Consider the following 18,562-nt stretch of genomic DNA (forward strand, 5'->3'; position numbering starts at 1 on the left):
TGGGAAATTGAATTAATTTATTCAGCTCAATGCTGCAGAATGACAGCGATACTGACCTGCAAGCCGAACAGGGGATTTGGTTCATTATCAGGCCGAGCCGTTAGACCTTTCTTCACACTGCCTCTAACACGCTCAATAAGTCCACACCGCATTTCTTTCGTCAAGGACTTTCTGCTGTTTCTTGTGAACAGGCTGAACAGAGAAACTGCTCCAGAGTTGAAACGGCGCCGCGTTGCCGTGACACGCGGCGTCTGTATCCGCCTGATACACACACACACACACACACACACACACACACACACACACACACACACACACACACGTCTTTCAGAGTGTGTCTTACCTGTAGGCTCCTTCATTTTCTCTCGACTCTTCTAAATTCCTGGCATTATCATACGACTGCAGTTCACACTGAACTCATCACTCAGTCATTCCTGGTAAAACGGCCCTTCTGCATTTAAACCCCAAATTAATGTTTGCCCGGATTTCCATAGAGAGCCCCCGACACATGCGCTTCTCTCATAAATACGCATCTTGAATATTGGATGTTTGGAGACCTTGTCTTCTCTGGATTTGCTACATTTTTAATCATCAAACACGTGTCACTTCTGAACCAAATCTGTTCCCAGCCTCATTTGTTAGCTGCATAATAAGAATAAAAATGAAATGTATCTGTTTAAACCTTTCCAAACACCAAAGGACTCTTTCTCTCAAAGCATAATACCTGAAAATCAAAGTGTTGAATTATATAAAGGTATGCTAATCCAAGCCGATGTATGTTTGTGTTTTAAGCGGGGTGCAGGTGATGTGCAGCAGCTCCTGTACTCGCGGCACAAGGACGGCGAGCATTATGAAGAACGGGAGCAGGTGTGCGAATGGAGAAGGCCTGACAGGTATGAGGGCAGCCAAATCATGGAGGGCATCGAAGGTAACGAGAGAAAGCTTTTAATGAATACAATGAGACCCGAGCAGCTGCAGGAGAGAGAGGCCGTGCAGCGGAAAGTTTACTGCCAGTGTTCATGAGGAAGAGGATGCTGAAAGGAATGCAGACCGATCAACAGAAATAGTAACTGTTTCTGGCAATTAGTGTTAACAGCATAATAATAACAGTAAAAAGTCTTTTCTTTAAAACTGTTATCAAGCAGCAGAGCCCTGCAGACTGTCTCTTCAGCATCATGCTATTGTCTTAACAGTTACTGTTTTACCGAACTCCTGTTTGCTGGAGGAAGCACTAAGGAATGATGGTCCTAACATTAACATTAGCTCATAGCACCTGCGATGAGTCGGCGAAAATGTCCTCTGACCTTTCCAACGCCCGTCTGCTGCCGCCTGGGTGTGGGTGTTTTATCTCAGCTGTTTTATTATTGCTTTTTCATGTTGTCAGTAGTTATATTCATATTTCCTCCAAAACATTCTGAATTAACTTCAGGAGTACTTGACGAATGAATCAGTTATCAAACTGATGTGTGTGCACGAGGGCACACACACACACACACACACACACACACACACACACACACACAGACGTCGTGCTCAACCAACCACAGCAACACTTCAGCAATAAATCTTTTTGCACACAGTAACTCTGTAGTTACTAACAATTAACTCACTACAATTGATTTTAATTAGCCTTTTTGTAAAATAAATAAATAAAAAGTTATTTCAGCTCAAGGATGCTGATTGCTTGAAGCATTTGTTTGTTTGTTTTTTTGTGAGCGCAAACTAAGGTGCCGTTACTCCAGCAACAAAAGAGAATTTTCCTAACAGGAGAAAGATTTACAAGAGGTGGTCGAACCAACGATTCCACCGCTGCTCAGCATCGTTCCCTTGACCGAATTGTCCATTTAGGAGTCATATAGGAGAGATGTTTGTGAAGCCAGATTCTTAATCTGTTCAGGTGGAAAGCCTGGACGTGCTTTCAGCTGCTGTGTACTGAGTAGAATATGTTAGGATCCTTTCAGCAGTTTGCTAATCACGACTTCACAGCCTCAAACGGCTTTATATTAGCAGGAATTCACAAGTTTTTAGAAAGCCACATCTCAAACTATAAGAAAGAGTCTGAAGGAGCTTGAGGACTTTTAATGAGGTGATTCATTTAAGACATCTTGAGTTTCCTGCCTTTCCTCTGCTCACGCTTTATGATATAGTTTTGTTAAAGTACAATTGCACAATCTTGAGGTTCATAGAAATAGTACACACTGTTGTGCTCTCACTGCGATGCAGCTGAATATGCAAAAGAAACACTGAGGAAATATTATAATGTTATCACTAAACAATAACAAACCAGAAAAAATGGAAAATGCAACCAATAGAAGCAGCAAACTACAATCTTACTGACAGGAAAACTCTATTTGCAACGGTGACAGATGTCTATAAAGGGTTAAATCCTTTCACAGATTCAAGGTTCAAAGATTTTTTTTCTAGTCAGTATTCATGAAAATAATAGTCCTTTTAGTTTTGCACAAAGAGATAAATTGTGAGATTTTCCATGAAAGCCGGCAGGCTTTGAAGCTTGCAGTCAAAAGTGAATGGTGTGTGTATGTGTGTGCGTTTTGCTGTCAAAATCGTGGTTGCCACATCATTCCAGGGCATTTTTGAACATTATCTTGCCCATACCCCCCCACCCCCACCCATCCACCCCTATAACACATCTCTGGTGTTTACTATCTGCTAACAAACCAATAAAAATACATCAGAGGAAAAAATCCGCAGCGGCGGCGGCGGCGGCAGCTCCGCTGCACACTGCGCTGACTCCGACAATGTTTCTCTTTAATGAAGGACTTTGTGCTCCTCCGCTGTCCACCTGACATCCCATTAAACCGGAAAATGTTCTAATGTTGCTGCTTTTCCGGAGTGATTCATTCTCTGCACCTGTTGCCTCATCTGAAATCTTCCGCTGACAAATACACTTGAAAGTATCTTTTCAGTGTGGGCAGCGGGAATGAATCCCACTCCGCCGGGCGCGCTGATGAATTTTGAAGCAGGCCCGCTTTTTGTTTTTTGTTTTTTTTTGCGGCTACACACCTCAGCTTAAAGTGTAAATAATGCCGTTTTGTTGCTGCTGTACAGATGATGAAACCCTCTCTCATCACCGTGGCAAATGGGGAGTAAATTGGTTCCACCATGTGACAGGGATGAACGTAATTACTGCTGCCCATTATCTATACACACACACGCACACACACACACACACGGGGATAAACACGAAGGGGCAGAGTACAGTGCCTCACACGGGATCTGTTGACAAACACCCACAGAGAAAAAAGGCATATTACATTACAGTGTGTGTGATGATATAGTCATTTCAGTGAAATGCCCACACAGCCAGCAGGGCATTTTGCATCCTCTCCCTGTGGACGCCGCCACACACAGGCCCAGTCAATGCAGATTTTTGTTCTAATTAAGCCCCCGCGCTGCCCACCTCTGCTCCGTTTCGGGCTGGCACGTGCCGCCGAGGCTAATTCATTTTAATGCGGAGACTAAACATCTCGGAGGTCCTCAAATGGAAGCAGTTATTTGAATGCGACTCGTATTTCCGGTGGTGCCACCAACCACTCCGAACACGCTGGAAATACCAGAAAAGGTCATCAAACGTGCTTCAGAAAAGAAAGGTCACTTTTCTTCTTTTTTTTTCCATTCAGATAAGGTCTCATTTTAAAGTGTTAAGCGCAGACAAACTAATGCAAATTAATCAAACTCGGAATATATTTAAAAGTTCCTGCTTGGACAAAGAATCCAGTCAGAGAGATTGTTTGTCTTCGGGCTATAAATGACAAAGCGGCACCTGAAGTCGTGGCTTTCACATTGATTTATTTTGACACCCACCCCCTCCTGGAATAGGAGTCGCCTTCAGGATCGCCCCTGGAGCGCAGGCCTTCCCACAATGCATCCTTTTGTAGCGATTTGATAAATAATGTAAATATTACAAAATGCGGCCCCTCATCCAAATATAAAACAAGCAAGAGTTGCTATTAATCCCAATCCCCCCCCCCCTCCCCTCCCTTCCTTGTCAAGTGTCAGAGCAGTGAGTGCTTAATCACGCCAACAGAGAGCCCAGAGAGGAAATGAAATGCATCAGTGGCTCTGCAGCTGAAAATGACAATCAGCCAGTTCAGCGATGCCTCTGATGATCAAGCATATCAATGAGCTGAGAAAAAGGGACAGAGAGAGGGAGAGAGAGAGAGGGAGAGAGAGAGGGAAAGGGGGGGGAGAGGGAGTCAGTGGCGTAAATGTAGGTCAGTCGACAGCATGCGAAGAAGTAATGTAAAAGATTTAGGTGACACAGAGATTGATTTGAAAGAAATCGGCACGTGTCGGGAGGTTATGAGGAGTCTGTGTTCCTCAAATGCAGCCCCGTAATTTTTTTTTTTTTTTTACTCTGTTTCCTATAATATCGCGCGTGCAGTTATCAAGAAGAACCATGGCAACACTGAGGAGGGAGCGACTGCAAAGCAGGAAGCACGGAATGTAAATAGATTAGTGAACAGTGACTGTTGTTATCAGGGTCTTTTTTTTTTTTTCCTCATACCCACTTTAGGAAAACAAAAGTTTTTTTTTCACATGGTCAACTGCTGTTTTATTATTGTGATCCCAAAATCTGACATTCAAGGCTTATTGTGGAGCGTTGAGGGAGTTGTGGGTACATCACTCTCTCTAGCAAAATAATCCTTTCTTAATATTGTTCATGGTTTTCCACCGAGGAAGCAATCCGTCCTCCTCGCTCTGCCTACAACTTGACATTTTTTTTTCCCTTTGAATTTTCTCTAATCTTTCAAAAACCACAAAAGAAAAGATGATGAAACATTAAGAAGGACTTTTTTTTCCCCCTACCTGAAATACACCCGGTAGATTTGACACAGATGGATGTGCCGTGGATTTGAAAAGGATTCCTTAATAAAACAGTACTTACCAGAGACAAACACATCTTTCAGTTTATATAAAACACCCCGGTGAATGTTGAATGTTTGCACCGCAGTTTCAATCCACTTTAAGTGCTGTATTTTATTTCTTATAGTCCCATTCAGTATCGCAATGATGCCATGTCATTTTACTGAGACGAATGCCGACGATGAGGACACGGGTCTCCTCTGAGGTGAAGTTTGTTATGAAGATACGTTATAAAAATAGCATGATGTAAGACGGAGAGCCGCTCAGACACCACAGTCTGCACCGAATACTTTTGATCCCCCCCCCCCCCCTTTCTTCTAACTCAACGACCTGCAATCCCTCTTCGCACAGCAGTCTTGTCATTAGTGTCATTACCGTTTTACCTCCGGCTGTAAAAAAAGCAGGATGCGTGAAGACGGAGAAGTGGAGGGGGGGGGGGGTGAAAGGAAGAATGACAGCAAGACAACAGCGGAGTGAGGAGGAGAAAACACCACGACCGTCAAACGTCTTTCTTTTTCAGAAAATGATTGCTATAGTGTGTGCAGCCTGTGTAGATTCCCCAGTGATGAAGGGGGGAAAAGCAAAGCCAAGTCTAAAAATATTGACGCCAGGACGGAATCACTGAGTTGGATTTGAGCGAGAGAGGTGTGAGAGGGGGACAAAATATCAGCGGGATTTCAGCATCATTGCCCCCTCTGAGAAAAACAGCGACTTACTTGAACGTGACAGGTGAATAATGGAGTGTTCAGGACATAAGGAGTAACAGACTGATGCTGAAAATTGCTGTAAAAAAATCATTTAAGGTGTGTTATACTGAGTGGTGTGTGTGTGTTTTAATATGATAAAATCAAACTGAAATGTGCTTTTCTCAGTTTATGATGAATGTTTTAACAAAAAGAAAGCCATCCGTACATTTCCGACCTAAAACCAGTAACCTTGAAAGACCGACCAAAGGAAAGAAATAAAAACTGTTGTGCTACAAGTAAAAACGATTTCAGTGTATGTGCACATTTGAAAAAAAAAAAAGACTTTCAACAAGCAGGCCTCAGTAAACTCCAGGGTTTCAACCAAGGGGCCAGAAACATACGAAGATGCTGTGCCAGGGAATGCAATTCACAAAGATAATTTATTTGCAAAAAGTAATCACCAAATTAACTAAAGCAGATGGAGTCTGGGAGTCTGGCCAGACAGAGCTGAAATAGAGGGGTCATGGGCCAGCTGGACACCCCTGAACTAACAAAGAACAACCAAAAAACAGGACTACAGAGAATTAACAGCAAAAGAAAAATTGATTTCCTGTGGTTGTGGTGGTCCGCGCTGTGCAGCAGTGATTACTGCTCTCGCCTCACAGCAAGAAAATCTCTGGTTTGAATTTGGTCGGGGTCCAAAAACACGCATCTCGGTTAAGTATTCACTCTACATTGGATTTAGCGCCCCTTGACCCCGAACTAAATGAGCTGGCATCGGAAGTAAACGTATAGATCTAGTTTTAGTTCAGAGATGTTAGAAATGGATCAGCGTAGATCTGGGCGTGGTTTCTCGCTTTTACTCTCTTTGCTGTTTTATTGAACATCCTGCAGCCGATCATGCAGTCTGCAGACACTTGAGAGGAGAGGAGAGGAGGGAGGGAAGGGGGGGGGGTGGTCATGTAACTGTGAAGATGAACATGCTTTTGAAGAAGGATCAGACACCTTTTCATGGATGATCAGATGCTTCTGATGAAATATTTCATGATGTTGGACTTAAACTGACAGAGACGGTTTCTCTTCAACTGCCATCAGCACATTAAATAAATGAAAAAGAAATGTTGAGAAATGTCATTTCTACCTTGCACTTGCTGCATTTTGAATGTTTTTTTAAAATATTATGTATATTTTGATATAATTTAATATTGCTCTTTATGTGATCCGTATCTGACTTTTGATTCCTGTTGTTTTTAAAAACATTCTGAATCTGATAGTGTGTGACTATTTACTGTTATTGAGGCATCTGGTTGTTTTGTAAAGCTGCATGCTGCAATCCAGCAGAGCTTCTCTGTAAAGACAGATGATTAAATAATGTCCAGTTTTGAAACCTTTGTTTGGCTCCATTACTGGAGGATTGTGGTTCGTATCTGTCCTGGATCATTCCTGATAGTTCCGAGGTTCTGACGTTGTCCTCATCTTTCTCCTCCAAACTTACCCTTGTTTTTACAGTCTCCCCAATGAAAAGTTGTGCTGTACAATCTGCAATCTTGTTAGACATTTTTTGGCAAGAGCAACTGCTTAAATGACTGCCGAGCAATGTTGTTTACATTTTACTTGTTGCTATCTGGCACTGTAACAGAGAGGCTTCTTCTTCTTCTTCTTCTTCTTCTTCTTTTTTCATGCTGCTTTACATCTCTTGTTGCTGTCAGGTTTTTAACTAAGCCTGCACTGAGTGAGCTGTTTTTGTATCCTGCTAAATTTACCGGTCTGGTGAGAGATCTGTCAGTCGTGCTGCAAGTTCCTGCCAACAGTTTAAATCAGTCATGCCTTTCAGGCCTTACTGTCAAATCTGCACTTCTGTCTGCTGTAAGGTCAAGCACAACAATAACTCGCTTAAAAACTTGGCCTGAAAGTGCCAGGTCTTATCATTTACTGTCTGAAAAAGAAAAGTGTCGTAGCCGATTGGGGGGATTAAGGTCAGAAACCTTCCTGTTATCAGAAATATTGCTGTTGTAAAGAGTAAATCAGTCGTGATGTGGTCACTAAGCGAAAGGTCAAACTAAATATCAAACAGAAAGAATTAAAGGTAGCATAAAAAAAAAATTATTGAGGAATAAAATGCATTTGTGGCCTTCATTTTTCATGAGTTTTCCCCTTATTTTAAAATGAGGAGGCACTCATAGGGAATTAAGCTGATCACAGAGCCACCTCTGTTTTTTTCAATTACTTGTAACCCCTGGCCGAGGCCTCACACTGTTTTCTGGCATTTTGCACATAATAACATCATCTGCTAAATCTGGCTATCAAGCTGACATCCGACCACCCTCTGATCCTTCTCACTAGAGGGTGCCATATACAAAAATCAGCACAGCAACCGGCACTGCAGACTCAGTAAATCATCCCCGCTAGTCCAGTGCACTGTTTCACTAAGCTCCATATTATTAATTTCCCTTTTTTCCTGGTGCACTACAGATGCATGTATTCATGAACTGCAGCGGTTTTAAAATACAATGAATGGACTTGTCAAAGTGGATTCCGCTCTGTCTCCGTCGTTGAGTTATGGGCTAAAATTATCTCATGATTTGGGAGTACAATCGAGCACAAGTGTAATATCACTGAAGAAAGATTGATAGCCACCAGTAAAATGCAATTTCATCCTGCTGCCAGGAGACATATTGAATATTTGAGCACATGAGCCTCCTTCATGATGTTTTCTGTTATGCTCTCCTCATCATGAAACAACATAAGAACGCACGTGGAAATTACAAAATAACTTTATTCATATAAACAACTACAAAATTCAGTTAAACAAAGGGTTTTTTCAGCAGTAGGCAAATTAGATAAAGTGGTATTACACTGTTTCACAAAAGCAATATCAAAACACATAGAAATGGGTAATAAGTTAATCTGTATTCCACACATGGCTCCTCTGCTTTGAGTTCAGAGAGCGCCCTCTGCCTGTAAGAGGAGGCACAACTGTCCTGAGATTCACAGTTTTTGTGTGATTTGTTCAGACTTACATGACCTTGCGAGAATAATTCTAAGTTTATTCTTCAGTGTGAACTTGTGTTTTCGCACACACTCCCACACAAAAAAAAGTCCCAAATGGCCTCTTATTTACAAAAGATTTTGGAGCTGTGAAGACTGAGACTAACACTGCATAGATGATTCATTCACACGATCAGAAACATGAAATATCCTTCTTTTTTTCTTTTTTTTTTTTTAATTATTATTTCAGCGCTCCCAGTGTGGCAGAGTCCTTCCCCTCGGAGGAGTACGGGAGCGAGGAGCGCTTTGTGGTGGCGTACGAGGTGTACAGCGGGGCGGAGGAGGCGGCGGAGGAGGACAGACGGGGCATTGTGGACGTGGAGGAGGCGAGGCCCTGCGTCTGCCTCTCGGAGGGGCAGTAGGCCGGGGACGAGGACCTGCCCTTGCTCTGCAGGCTGCTGCTGCTGCTGCTCTGGAGAGGGGAGCTGGAGGTTTTGGGGCCGCGGGTCAGCGAGGACGTGGAGGAGCTGGAGAGAGGCGAGGTCCTCAGGCCGTAGCCCAGAATACCCGTGCTCATCAGGAACTCCCTGGAGCCGTAGGCCGGGGGAGTCGGTCCCCGAGAGCCCGGGGGTCGGATGTTGTCCGGCGGCAGGCTCCTCCTGCTGGGGATGTCGTAGATCCCCACGTCCGGGCCGTAGAGCGCCTGCGACCGGGCTTGGAGACGGAGCATCCTGTCCCTCTCCTCCAGCTCCCGCCTCTCGTGGAGCGACGCCATAATAGTTTTGGAAAAGTTGTCATAGCGGGCGGCGGCAGACCGTGGCGGCGCCGAGTCCTGCTGAACCAGATCCCGGAGGCTGTCCCGAAGACTCTGAGAGCCCATGTCCCGCATCATCAGACCCGGAGGGGGGACGTCCCGCGACGCCACGCTTTGGGAGGCCAGGTCCCTCGCCATCAGCCCCTGGAAAGCAGGAGAGTGATCCCTCTGAATGAAGCCCTGGAAAGACGGCGAGGGATCCCTCGAGGAAAGCCCCTGCAAGGAAGGAGACGGGTCTCGAGGCTGGGGAGACTGTCTGGCCACGCCCATGAAGACGGGACTGTAGGAGTGAGGGGCCGGCCGCTGCATGGCGCCGTCCGCTCCCAGGGTCATGAAGTGAGGGTGGTAGCTGCCCGGAGGGGCTCCTCTGGACGCCATGAGCTGAGGCTCGGCGGGATGCATGAGGCTGTCGTAGGAGAGGCTGCTGCTGCTGCTGCCGCCGTGGTTGGCCAGCAGATTGGACGTGGAGATGATGCCCGGCGGGGGATTTGATCCCAGACCGTCGGCGGCGTGCAGGGCGGTCAACTGGGATTTGCTGCCATGGCGACCGCCGTGTTTCAGAGAGAGGGAGCGGGAGTTGAGGGTCAGAGAGTTGAGCTGCAGAGAGCTGGAGGCCGCGCTGGTCTGCAGAGGCGACTGGACGGGCAGGCCGGCCTGATGGCCGCCCCTCACCGGACTCTCTCTGGACTCGGACTGGAAGTCAGGACCTTTGTTGTTCCCTTGATGCTCTGACGTCTTCAGCAGCTGAACAAGGAAACAGCACACAGACAGCAAAGTCTTATCAGACGAGGAATAATCTAAAAAAAAGAGCCAGAACAACCCAAAGTCACCTGCTCGGGAGGAATGGGAGATGATCCTCTGGATATGGCCTCTAAGACCGGCCGCAGCTGTGGCACAGTGGGGATGGACACAGGAATGATGGATTTGGGATGATGTCCCAGGTCTGAAAGACAAGTTAGATCCTCGTCAAGTGGATGAAACGAATAACAATGTGATTGTTAAATTAAGTAAGAGTTAACAGTTTGTCACAATCAGTTGTTCAATCAAATCAAATGCTGCTGTTCTGCTGTACCGTCCACATGGCTTTTCAGGAGACCATGATCTGGTTTTGGTGGCAGCGGCGGTGGAGTTTTCAGCTGTTTGATGTCTGACAGCTCGACAGCTCCACTTGAGGTCCGCTGGCAGGGAAGAAAGAAAAAGAAAAAAAACTCATGAGGGATTTATCTTCTACTGCTTGACAACCGAGGTCACAGTCTTCGGACAGGATGCGAGATGATATTCAAGTATTCCTGCATACTTTATTCTCCCGGCTCTGGATCCCGTTGTCCCTGACTTTGGCTGACATCTGTCTGTCAAGCTCCGGCCTCAGGAAGGGAGGCTGAATGTGGATGACTGCTTTCTTACACGGCCTCGCCGTGTACCTGGTGCCGCAGGACAAACAGGAGACAGTCAGGTATTATCGAGTGCTACAAGGTTGCCTGCACTGCCGAAGATAAAATAGCAGAAAAAGAAGACTTCGTACTTGGGAGATATGGGACTGCAGACCAGATACTCCAGATTGTTACAGCAACCTCGAGTGAAAGGATTTACTCCGCCTTGAAACTTCCCAGTTACCTGTGAGAGCATAAAGAGATGAATTATTGTTGTATTTTAACTGCGCCGCGTTTCCAGGAGTTGGACGTGGGACATAAAATCTGACCTGTTCGTTTGTGGTGCGTCCTCTAGATACCAGATACAAGTGGAATCCGGTCAGACCCAGGACGGGGATGAGAAACAGCCCCGACACGCTGATAACCGCCAGACTGGAAGGGCCGATAAGGAAATGATGTGATGCATAATGCCGTCGACTGGACCGACATTCAGAGGTGCCGTGAATCCTGAAGGATACGTGACGGTGCAGTGCAGCTGCCACAGCTCGTCCATGTGGTGGAGGACATATATGAGGCCGAAGGCGAAGACGCCGATCATGTGAACGGTGAGAGACAACAGAAACAGAAAGAAATAGCGATAGTTTCGCCTCCCGATGCAGTTGTTCACCCAGGGGCAGTGATGATCGAAGTCCTGAAAGGAGATCAACCGGAAAAGCGTTTTAATATACAGGAACAATATTGGAACTGTGAAAACCCAGAATTCATTTGTAGCTTGAGGGATGTCAAACGCTGTCAGTTTAATACAGACTGCCTGAACCCTTTTTTTTTTTTTTTTTTCAAATTGTATTCCTACAGGGACCACAAAGGATCTGAGAAAAGGATTAACCTGATTAATGAGATCTCGCTCTCTCTCCCTCCATCACCCTCTGTCCATCACTCACTCTGCAGAAATCCCCTTTATTGACTTTCACCAGGCAGCACTGCTCCGTTGACTCCAGAGCATCTACACCCCTCTGCTCACCGCCCAGTTTTCCACCCGTCCACGTACCTCCACGCAGCGGTCGCAGACGCTGCAGTGGGAGCACCGCGGGGGCCTGTAGAAGTGGCAGGACGCGCACCACTTCATCCGCACCTGGACGCCCTTCACGTCCACGTTCTTGTACAGCGGGGCGCGGAACTCGTCGTCTTTGTCTTCGTCTTCGCTGGCTGGAAAACAACACCGGAAAAACCGGATGAAGCGGCGCCCGCAAGTTCCCGAAAAAGGGTGCGAACGAGAGCTCTCTGCTCTCCGTCGGCAAAGGCATGGCTTTGATTACAAACCCATCGGGAGCACACCAGCATCCATAAATGTTGCCATGGTGAAGTTGGCCAGCACAAAAAGGAAAAGGATGGCACAGCATGGTGGCACAGCGGGGCAGATGGTCACAGCCAGCCATGGGCATCTGAATGTATAAACACAGAAGATAAAAATAAAAATAAAAAAATGAATAACAACTGACCCCTGCACTCGTGTTCAGTCAAAGCACTTGCTATGATGGGAGGTTGGCGGTGGGTTTTTTTTTTTTTTTCAGCCTGTTGTAAAGTATTCATCACTCAAAGGTTGAGGTTAAAACAAATCACAGCTCCGACAAAGATTTTAATAGATGGTCTTTATCTCATTGGTCGTGAAGGGAGCAGTGGGTCCCAAAGCAATTGTTTACAGTGAACGTGCCTCAGGGATTAAGTAGGGGTAATCTTTCTGCACCCTGCATTACACACTGTAAAAAGAAAAAAAAAAATCAAGCGGGGGCAGAAACCTCAGGCAGCGTTCTGCGTCAGGCTTTTTGCTGGTGGAATTATGCTGGAACAACATAATACTTCAGACACAGTGAAAGAGGCAGCTGGGGACGTGTTCGGTCGGTATTTCACTCCCCCATCTTCCCCTGGCCATGTGTCAAAGTTTTCTTGGACTACTGGACCTTAAATTGCTGGTAATGTAGATCGAACAGATTTTGTTGGAGCCATTACTGTTGTGTGTCAGCGTATGGATGAAAATGGCAACAAACTGCATAAGCAAAGTCCGTCTATGAGCTTTTTTTTTACCATGTTTTTACATTCAGCACAACTTTCGAAACACCCTTGTTTGCCTCCACTGTATTGGCATCCAATAATACAAGCCTTCAGTGACACTATTAGTGTTTTGTAGCTTTTTTGCGTTTTTTTTTTTACTATACATGTTTTTCAGTTTTACAGCTAAAAAAGACATTAACGATGGCCACATGCAACAATGACTTTGACAAAATGGCAAAGAAGGAAGAAAGAAAAACATGAACAGCATGTACTTACTGTCTAAAAGCACTTCAGATAAGCTGAGTATTTAAAAAAAAACAGTAAATGTGCTCATGCTTTCTTTTTTTATGCAGTCTTGCATTCATTCAGTGTCTGCTCTGCTTTCTTTAACTCGAAGTCACAGATGGACTGTTTCCGTGCTGAAATGTGGATGAATGTGGAGTACATCCTGAACAGATCGCAACTCGAGAACCTCAAGTAGATGTTAAGAGAGAAGCCACAGTGCCCAGAGAAACCTGGCAAAGACGAGATGCAGACTTCACTCATAAAGGCCCCTGAATCCAGAACTGAGCCAGGATGTTCAGGGAGACCAGAGTGCCGACAACCACAAATGAATAATACTTTCTATACTGCTTTGTCAAATTTAGCATTGCAGATTTCACTGGAGCCCGGCTGCACCCTACACATGTCACCAGTCCATTGCTGAGTCTAACACTGAGACAGGAGGGTCACACACACTTCCAAACCTAATCCACAGGTAAAACATGCAATCCCCACACAGAAAGGCCCCCACAGATTTACATCACCTTGCAGCCTGCAGGATCATAAGATATTATTTAAAAAAAACTTATCGTTTAAACATTGCATCTGTAAAATTAGTAAACAAACATTCTGAATTTGCTAAAAATTTGAATATTCTTATCACAACATTAATCTGTGTGTTCTGTCAGGATTTTAACCAGCATGAAATCTTCAGACTTGACTTATCTCCTCCACCAGCTCGGCGGATGTGCTGAATTCTATGGAATGGGTGAATGATTATATCTTTACTGCCTGAGATTAGAGGGAGGGGCAGTGTAATCAGGTTAGGTGGGAGACGGAGAGGAGAAGATTCAGTGGATTATATTTAACAGTGTTTGATTGAACATCGCTCATTTAACCTATATTCTGTTCGGGGGAGATCTGTGAACATTTCAAAGTGTGTGATTGTATCAGCGCAAGGAGGAATGAGGGATGTAAGTTTTAATCTTGCTGCAGGTTTTTACCCAGAAGATAAAAGTGTAAAACATTAAAGAAGCGACTTCACGGATCAGCCGCAGCGTGCGAGAGTGAATTCAGAGTCTGCCTGAGCGTGAGAGTAGCTCAGGAGAGACTGTCCCCGTCCGGCAAAACCCCTGGGCTGGGTTCAGGCGGTGGGGGAGGGCGAGGGGCTTCCCACCCCCCAGAGGAGCGCCCGCTGATGCCGTGCCAGCTGCAAACCCAGTAATCCCTGGATTATAAACTCTGGATTACTGACCATTTCTGCCAGTCCAGTGCATTGTGGAGCCCGCCCATTAAATGCTGAACGCAGAGCGTGCAGTGGAGGCCGTATATCACACACCGGAGTGCTCCGGCCACCAGATAAATCCCATTGATTCATGACTGCTGGTGCAGAATTGCAGGACTCTCCCTCTCTGCTTCTGCAGAAGCCCCCTCAACATATATCAAGCTTCGCTCGATAGATGTGCAAATAATACAAACAGTGCAAGGTTTTCTTGTAGATTTGAAGAAATTGGGGATGACGACGTGATTAGAAACTCAAGACGAAATGACTGAAGATCATAACGCCAGTCCCTCCCCACCTCCTCCCCCGGGGGCCTCTGTTCAGGATTTGCGTCCGAGTTCCCCTCTCTGAATGTGGCCATGTCCGACATGTGCTTAAACTGTCATAGCTGATCATTTACATTAATCTGTGTAACTCAAGCTGGTTAGTTAGACACGCTTCGCTCTCACCGCGAGCAGAAGAAGTTTAAAAGCTTAAGTGAAACCCTCTAAAAAGAGACTGCAGTAAATGAGACCCTCTTCAGCATTAATTAAGTTTTTTGATTAAAATATTAGCAGGAGAGTGACGGAGGTGGGGGGGGGTTGTGTTTTTTTTTTTTCTTCTTCTTCTTTTTTGAGTTGCTCTAAAAATAGATAGATGTGGGCCAGATTACAGCATGTGGACGGAGAGCCTCCATCATTGGTCTGAGACCATCTGGACGGCAGGGAGAGACAAATCATTACGCCGCGGCGTGGCGGGACAAGCCCCACCTAATGAAACCGGCGGGGCCAGAGCTCTATTAAATCACACAGAGCGGTAAGCTGCTCTGCAATCTGCACGCCAGCCTCATCCCCGCAGTGGGTCAGTGGCACGGCGGACCGGCCCAGAGTTCACCGGCGCTCTCAGCCCGGACCTCCCCTTCGTGAAATGCCGCCACGCTTCTGCATGAATGACATCAGGGCCCTGTAATCTGCCACATTTCGAGAGACGGCATAAATACGCAAAAAGTCTTCCCACACAGTCCTGCAACATGTGCTTCAGTGTGAACGAGCACATATAACTACGTTAGATCTACTCTGGGAATCAACGTTACTTCATATAAATAGGTTCCATTATGCTATAACTCCTGTAATTGTACAGTATATACACACACACACACACACACACACACACACACACCAGCTGTAGCCGAGCTTTTATTTATTATTCCAATGTATTTATGGCATAATGAACAAATACTTTTCTCAGTAGGTTCACTGACTATTCAGCTCTTTTATCTAAAAATTATGACTCACTCTAAATGAAAACGGTCATTCCCCGAGCAGTAGAATGCAGCCTCTGCTAATTTAGCGTCCTCCGGGGTTTCGCTGCTTATTTGGGGATGATCTCCAGCTAATGAAGGTCATCCCTAACTAACGTTAGCCACCTTAGATGTGTAATGAAAGTGTAACAGGCCTTACTTTTGTTGTTAAAACAAAAAATAATTGCAAAATGTTTAAACTGTAATAATTCAGAGTGTCTGTTGTCTGCACGCTTTCCTCTCTTGATAAGCAAACTGTGCAGTGTCCAGGGCAGCAAAGTGAGACATAGTACAATCACTGAGGGGATTTTTTTTTTTTTTCTTTCTTGGCCTTTCTCGGGCCTGTGATCTTTGTGGGAAATAGGTGGTGTGTCTCAGTTTAACAATGCACCCAACCCTAAACACAAACTCAGGCACAAGTTCATGGACAGAAGAACAAAAGGAGGAAACCAGGAACTGATTAATTTTATCAAGAGAAGGAAAACAAGACGCTTGGATGATTGTAAAGGGCATTCCCCGACTCGAACAAACTTGCTGTGGAAATCTAAGCCTGTGCTGCTGATTCCAGCTAACTGCACGTATAGTACCTGACTCACTGTAATTCATTTCTAACAAGCAAAACAAATCTCAGCTTTCTGCAACATTATAACCAAGTTTAGTCATACTGGACATTCAGATTCCTCATTCAGGAGCTATCTGATCTGCAGAGCTGACTTCTTTTTGTTTGTTTAATGAGGTAACTTTTCCTCTAAGTGCAGATCTAATTCCACAAAGAAGCCAGAACCCTTGAATCATCACTTGCTAGTTCAATCATTCTCCGAGTCCGGGTTTTTGCTGGGCGAGCATTGCAGTCTCAATTAAATCGTCTCATTTCAATCCATCATGTCAGCAGGTTATTGATTTCTTTCTTTTTGTCTCTCACAGAGTGTAGATGGACTTATTAAGGAGATTCTCAGCCTCCTCTCGCCTGTGAGCTGCTGAGCCCCAAAAGTCCCAGACACCTGTCAGGTTGTCACAGATACAAGCTTCAGGACTTTCCCGCAGAGAGGGTCGCCACAGAAGTCATTTCGATTCCTGACCGAGAAAATTTCACACAAAAATCTAAGGTCTGGGCCTCAACTAGCCTGGAAAAACAAGTAATCGCATTACCAATATATCACTTGATGAAATTATGTGAAATTGAACGATACAAGATTAAAACCTGAGAGCATTTCTGTGTAAAATGATCGAACGATGCGCACGTGATGCTTCAAAAATAGATTGATCAGGTGTCTGGCAGAATTCAATCCAAAACTAGACCACCACAAAGACAAGATCCCATCAGAGTAATGCGTTCCGATTATTCTCAGTCATACAGAAATACATAGACGTCCTTATACTTTTGAAAAATTCTGATTTCTCAACCACCATCTATCAACTTTACAGATAAAGAAAACAATAAAACAAATAGTTTGCAATGCTGGGGCAAGCAAGAGCTGGAAAAACTTGTCCTTTATGAAATTTCTCTTGAATGTCAAACAGCTGACGGTGAACTCAAAGATTTCAGGCAGCATTTTCCCAGATGGGGGAATCACATGGCATCAGCCAGAGGATCCTAATCCCATACCCCCAATCTGGTGTCAGATTCCAGTTGAAACGGTGCACCGCTGGCGAACACAGGAGAAACTAGGACAGATATGGCTCCAGAGGTCAGGGGTCAGTAGACCGTCATAGAGCCGATGTGAATCCTCAAGTCAGCGCGTCAGCGGTGGATATAGGAAGGTTTCCCATATGGGGAACAGCATTAGGACAATACTGTGCTGTTCCTGATCTGCACAAGTCAAAGCTTCAAAATGATGTGACTTGTGGAGAAAAATAAATAAATAAATAAAAAAAATCAGACAAACCAATATCATCATTTCAATTGGATTCTGAGGGTATTACAGGATAGTATTTTTAATTTTTTTTTTCTTGCATGCCAGCGTTGGCTTTAGTGCTGTCTTTTCATCTCTCTGCTACGCCCGTCTCTCCTCACAAATAGGTCAAAACAAGGAGGCTAAAATTAACTTCTGCCACACTTTCACCAAAAATGTTCATCTGAAACCTCGATTCTCATCAAGATGTCCAATCCAGACACAAAGTGTGCAGCTTGTCTGTTCCTGCAGGATGTTTATGTGTGTGTTTGTGTGTGTGTGTTTTGATTTTCCTCCGGCTTCATTTCCGACACATGTGGGTCACGCTGATACATGCTGATTGTGGGTGGCTTATCCCCTAAACTGTGCTTACTCTGAGTCCTCAGGGTGCGACTGTGCAGCCACCAAGCTGCAGGCCAACCAGGTCAGATGTGAGCTGCTCCCGATGACGGTCCAGCCAGACCACAGGAGCAAGAAATGCAACTATTTTTAACTGTTTTAAGGCTGGTTGGAGCATTAATAAAAAAAAAAAAAGTTTGTGCAATAAACACTAAAAATTAGAATAAAAAAATGGTAATACAGTAATAGTGAGATTACGATGAAAGGAAACTTAAAAGTGAATTTGTGGCTCAGTGAGGATGCATGAGAGGAATATCGATTCCAACATGTTGCCTCTGCAATCAGCCCATATAGAGATTTACTGGAATGGATGAATGAGGATGAGTGTGTGTGGATGAATGGATGTTTCCGTGAAGCAGACACACACTGCATGTGACAGCTCTTCTTTTTCTTTTTTCTTTATCTTTTTTCTCTCTCTCTCTCTCCACCGGACTTGGAGGTACTTACGTGAAGACGAAGAAGAGGGAGGTGGATCCGATGAGGAGGCAGGCGGCCGTGCACACCGGGATGAAGGCGCTGGGCTTCAGCGCGTCTGCGCCGCTGGCGGCGGGCATCCTCCCGTCCTCTGCGCTCATCGGCGGCTCATCGCGGCGGAAGACACCGGAGCACCGGTCCGGAGAGAGTCCCTCATCAAGTGCGGCAATGCAAAAAAGAC

General features: G+C 45.2%; 1 protein-coding gene across 1 annotated transcript; it reads right to left on the reverse strand.

Annotated features, from left to right (window-relative positions):
- Positions 1–8,331: 8,331 nt before the first annotated feature.
- zdhhc8a (zDHHC palmitoyltransferase 8a) lies at positions 8,332–18,527 on the reverse strand. Its single transcript, XM_030085440.1, has 10 exons — positions 18,355–18,527; positions 12,066–12,187; positions 11,794–11,951; positions 11,264–11,436; positions 11,075–11,177; positions 10,898–10,989; positions 10,673–10,796; positions 10,448–10,553; positions 10,206–10,318; positions 8,332–10,119 (listed from the first exon to the last, which is right to left on the reverse strand). The coding sequence occupies exons 1-10, from the start codon at positions 18,480–18,482 to the stop codon at positions 8,803–8,805; spliced, it is 2,436 nt and encodes an 811-aa protein (XP_029941300.1). The 5' UTR covers positions 18,483–18,527; the 3' UTR covers positions 8,332–8,802.
- Positions 18,528–18,562: the final 35 nt, after the last annotated feature.

This window comes from Salarias fasciatus (assembly GCF_902148845.1).
Source record: "Salarias fasciatus chromosome 7 unlocalized genomic scaffold, fSalaFa1.1 super_scaffold_4, whole genome shotgun sequence".
NCBI lineage: Eukaryota > Metazoa > Chordata > Actinopteri > Blenniiformes > Blenniidae > Salarias > Salarias fasciatus.

Bases quoted from the DNA above. Each gene is read 5' to 3' on its own strand.
- zdhhc8a (XM_030085440.1), bottom strand. From the start codon at position 18,482: ATGAGCGCAGAGGACGGGAGGATGCCCGCCGCCAGCGGCGCAGACGCG. The intron at 12,188-18,354 runs GTAAGTACCTCC...TTATACATTCAG, and splicing joins TCCCTCTTCTTCGTCTTCAC to ATGCCCATGGCTGGCTGTGA. The intron at 11,437-11,793 runs GTACGTGGACGG...ATCTCCTTTCAG, and splicing joins TCTGCGACCGCTGCGTGGAG to GACTTCGATCATCACTGCCC.